General features: G+C 41.8%; 1 protein-coding gene across 1 annotated transcript; it reads left to right on the top strand.

The window, feature by feature from the left end:
- Positions 1-319: 319 nt before the first annotated feature.
- On the top strand, positions 320-3,594 carry zgc:162592 (uncharacterized protein LOC561993 homolog). Its single transcript, XM_064986069.1, has 2 exons — positions 320-1,118; positions 2,127-3,594. The coding sequence occupies exons 1-2, from the start codon at positions 320-322 to the stop codon at positions 2,423-2,425; spliced, it is 1,098 nt and encodes a 365-aa protein (XP_064842141.1). The 3' UTR covers positions 2,426-3,594.
- Positions 3,595-3,806: the final 212 nt, after the last annotated feature.

The raw sequence follows: 3,806 nt of genomic DNA, 5'->3' as shown, positions 1-3,806 counted from the left end.
AACAATGACAATACATGGTCACCAACTCTGAAATGTGTTGAAAGGTCCTTTGAATGTGTATATTATCATAATGGCCAATGAAGAATAATTTGCCTCTATGTTGATCTTTTTACTTGCATCAGATCCACGTATTTGATTGGGGCACGTGACTACCACCTAACGTGCCACAGGTGTGGTAGTGGTATTTATTGTTGTGCATACCACGGCTTGGTAAGTTGATTTTATCATGTAAATTCACCTGAAATAATTTTGAAGAGCATGCCCTTGGGTTTTCTTTTTTTAGGTTTCACAGAGGAAGTGGCTAACAATATGACCTACAATGTTTGCAACACTCAATTTGTCTGAGTCGGAGGACACCAATCTAACCAGCGCAGATACGCAAATGCTTCTAGAACGGCACAGGCCCATTAAAATTGGCATAATATCAGTTTTAGGAGCGATGATCACGTTGGGGAATATTGCAGTCATTCTGGTGATTTCTTCATCGGTGTCCGGCTGGTCAAGGAACTCTCGATACTTTTTACTCTCACTCACAGGTGCTGATTCGGCGTTTGGACTGATCATCACGCCCTTGAATCTGTGCGTCAGTCTGGCGAAAGACTACAGTGAAGGCCCAGACTCCCTCTGTCACATTGTGGCTTTCTTCAACGCGACGATTTATTCGACTTGCATGTACACGCTGGCTACAATAAGTCTAGAGCGATACATAGCAGTGTTTTACCCACTTAAGTACTCATCACTGATGACAAGGAGAAGAACGCTGTTTCTGATCGCGTTTGCATGGTGTTTTCCTCCATTTTTACTTGTGCCCATATCATTCCCTAACGGGATAATTGAGGTCCACTTTTCTACAGCGTCACTGGTTTGCAATCCATCGTACTCTACTAACGTTGTGTACACTCTAACGTTGACGTGCCTCATCTTCTTTCCTTGTTCAATCATCATGACTTGCGCAAACCTGCGCCTTTGGTTTGCTGCAAAGAGACAGCGGGTAAAGATGCGGGCACAACACCTGGGTCGTCACAACAGACCCGACGTAGCCTCCAGGGTGCTTGTCCCTGTAATGACCGTGTACTACACATGTTGGACGCCGTGCATGGCGGCAATTATCTATAATGGTGAGTAGGCCTATAGAAGGAACCAGTTGGTTTACATTTAGTGGATAAAGGAACTTTGTAGTTGGAACTTCTAAAATTCAGTCACGGTGCATGTTTTTCCCAAAGTCACTCACCACCCTTCTAAATGATCTCAGGAAAATGACCGTAACAAATGTAGGCTACAAGACTGTAAAGTGGAAATGCCAATGTGCTGGGTGTAAGATGACCGAGGTAGGCTGATGAATCAGACTGATATGGGCAGCTTCTGGTATACGGCCTGAAACTAAGCCGTCTCAACGGGAACGTTTCTTTACATTCAAGACCCTAGAATAAAATTACAATTTACACTACCGGTTGTCAGTATAGTTGGTTCATCAAATTGGCCCCAGGAAAGTGTTATTTACCCGACTTTTTGGAGCGCTGGTATTGCTGCTGAAATATCACCTGGCACATGCGAGAAACCATGTAAACACCTGCAAGACTTTGGTCAGTATGCATGCATCAAAGTGCAAGTCCTTCAGTCTTGTGCACGTGCCTTGGATCAGGAGCAAACGCATCTTGATTGTCCCCACATTTTGAAGTCTTTTAATAGTACTTTTCTGTGGATATTTTGAACCACTGATGAACCAATCCCACGGATAATCGGCAGTAAATTCAAATTGTATTCAACTTTCGTGATAGACAAGGGAAGATGGGTTATTTGTACATGTGTTTGCAGGGCACCGCATACTAGTTTGCTTGCTTTAACTCGGCTAATTGATGTTTTTGCAGAGAAGATCATAGTCGTGCAACGTTACATACAACTATGTTTGGTGCAGTATTTCTCAAGTGAAAATAATTGCATGAAAACTAGTCGTCTCATTTGAATGACAAAGAACACTTAATTGAAGATTCCTGTCCATAGTTCACACTCCTGCTAGAAGTAGTACTGTTGACAAACTTTCTTCGACTGACTATAGTCCGTCTTATTTCATAGCCTATGCTGTCCCTTTTTATGCATTTTTCTCTCTCTGTTATGTTTTCCACCAGCCATCTCGGGCAACAGAGTTCCAGAGTGGATGGAGTTTTTGGTGGTGTGGCTCCCAACCTCCAACGGTTTCCTCAACTGCATCTTCTACTTCTGGATCAACCGCAGCTTCCGTAGAAAGTTCTGCCTGCTCTTCCAGCGGCTGTGTCTCACATTGTGCCCAGATTTGGCCAAGGCCCTGGGCTGCACAGCCAGCTCACAGCATGTAGTCTGGGACAATAACAACACCCTCCAGGAGCGCTGCTCCAGTGTGTCATCAACCTGCACCCTGATCACCCTGGCCAGTGACACCCCCTTCTGAGGGATTAGGCTTCTCATAGACATGGTACTCACTCACATTATTCAATGATACATCTGGTAAGTTTCAACACCAAACACCCGAAGGACATTTAGGAGAGCTGCTTGTATTGAGATCGTGGTATCAGGTTATATTTAAAAACAACGTGTGGCAAGGAGACATGGGAGTGCTGTCAGGCCATGGTGTGGTGTTTGACAGGGGCTTTGAAGCATTTATCTTCCTCACCATCACTATGCAGTTAGAGTTAGTTTGAATATTTTTTTGTTTGTTTTTGGAACCCAAACATAATTCTTTAATTTTATTCATCCCCGATTGACAGTGTTTGATCCATGCTGGAATGTTTCTTTTTTTTATATAGATGTATTTTTTGTTTTACATTTTACTGTCACACCAAGTGTTGTCAGAATTCCATGCACCAACAGTGAAAACCTCTTAAACCACATTTTTAGTAACTTCTTTTAGTTTGTAAATCCATCTGAATGTAGCCCTCAACCAGCCATGTCTCCCGCCACCTTGTTTGTATTTGCATTATCAGTATTTTACGTGGTGCTACAATTTTATCTGCAGGTTGTCTACAGCCCCATCAATATGTTGCACTTAAATGTCAATAATGTTTAATTAATCGAAATATTTAGCCATCAAACAATAAAATGTATTTGGTGAACTTCACTAGGAAATGTTTCCAAGCTCTTTGATGGTCTGCAGGCCATCTACTCTGTACACCTATATCTTGTATATCAAAGGCCCGGCGTCTACATAGCAGCCTTGCAAGGTAAACCTTTAAGTCATTGAATTTCATCTCCTGAGAAAGGTCATTAAACGGCTCCAGTGTATAAAGGTCACCACCACACTCATGTCTGTCGGCGTTACCCTTTGCCTCCCTTTGACTTCTCATGTCACCAGGGTCACCTCCCAATTCGTGGTCCCTTTTTTAAAGCTGTTAAGACTACTTATGTGTAACCATCACTCCTACTGTCCGCCCGACATTGTTATGATATTGGGCAGCTCTCTTATACTATTTACAACTTCCTTTAGACATGCTATTATGGTAAATGTTGACAGTGAAACCTGTTGATTGTGAACCCATCTCTTTGAGATTCATGACCTGGCATGTATAGTGTTTGGCCGAAATCTGAAAATATAGTCCATAGTTATTATGAAACTTGCCAGACTCTTATTGGTGCTTTCAAATGTAAAAATAAGTACTTGGACTTTTACGAATGATGTATGTTTAAATTGTATTTTGTGAATAGTTGAGTGACTTGGCTGTGTACATAACAATTTTATATTGTTTATAAATAAGTGAAAATCCCCCAAAATGTTTGTGATTGGGAAATAAAGCATAATGCCTTTATTGTGTTAATTAGTCATTTAGTGTGGCATG

Source organism: Oncorhynchus masou, chromosome 2 (genome assembly GCF_036934945.1).
Source record: "Oncorhynchus masou masou isolate Uvic2021 chromosome 2, UVic_Omas_1.1, whole genome shotgun sequence".
NCBI classification, from domain to species: domain Eukaryota; kingdom Metazoa; phylum Chordata; class Actinopteri; order Salmoniformes; family Salmonidae; genus Oncorhynchus; species Oncorhynchus masou.
Note: the sequence above shows the minus strand (reverse complement) of the source record. Positions and strands in the feature narration are given on the sequence as shown.

Excerpts from the sequence above, each read along its gene's own strand:
- zgc:162592 (XM_064986069.1), top strand. The coding sequence starts at position 320 with ATGTTTGCAACACTCAATTTGTCTGAGTCGGAGGACACCAATCTAACC. Across the intron at positions 1,119-2,126 it reads GGCGGCAATTATCTATAATG|CCATCTCGGGCAACAGAGTT; the intron begins GTGAGTAGGCCT and ends GTTTTCCACCAG.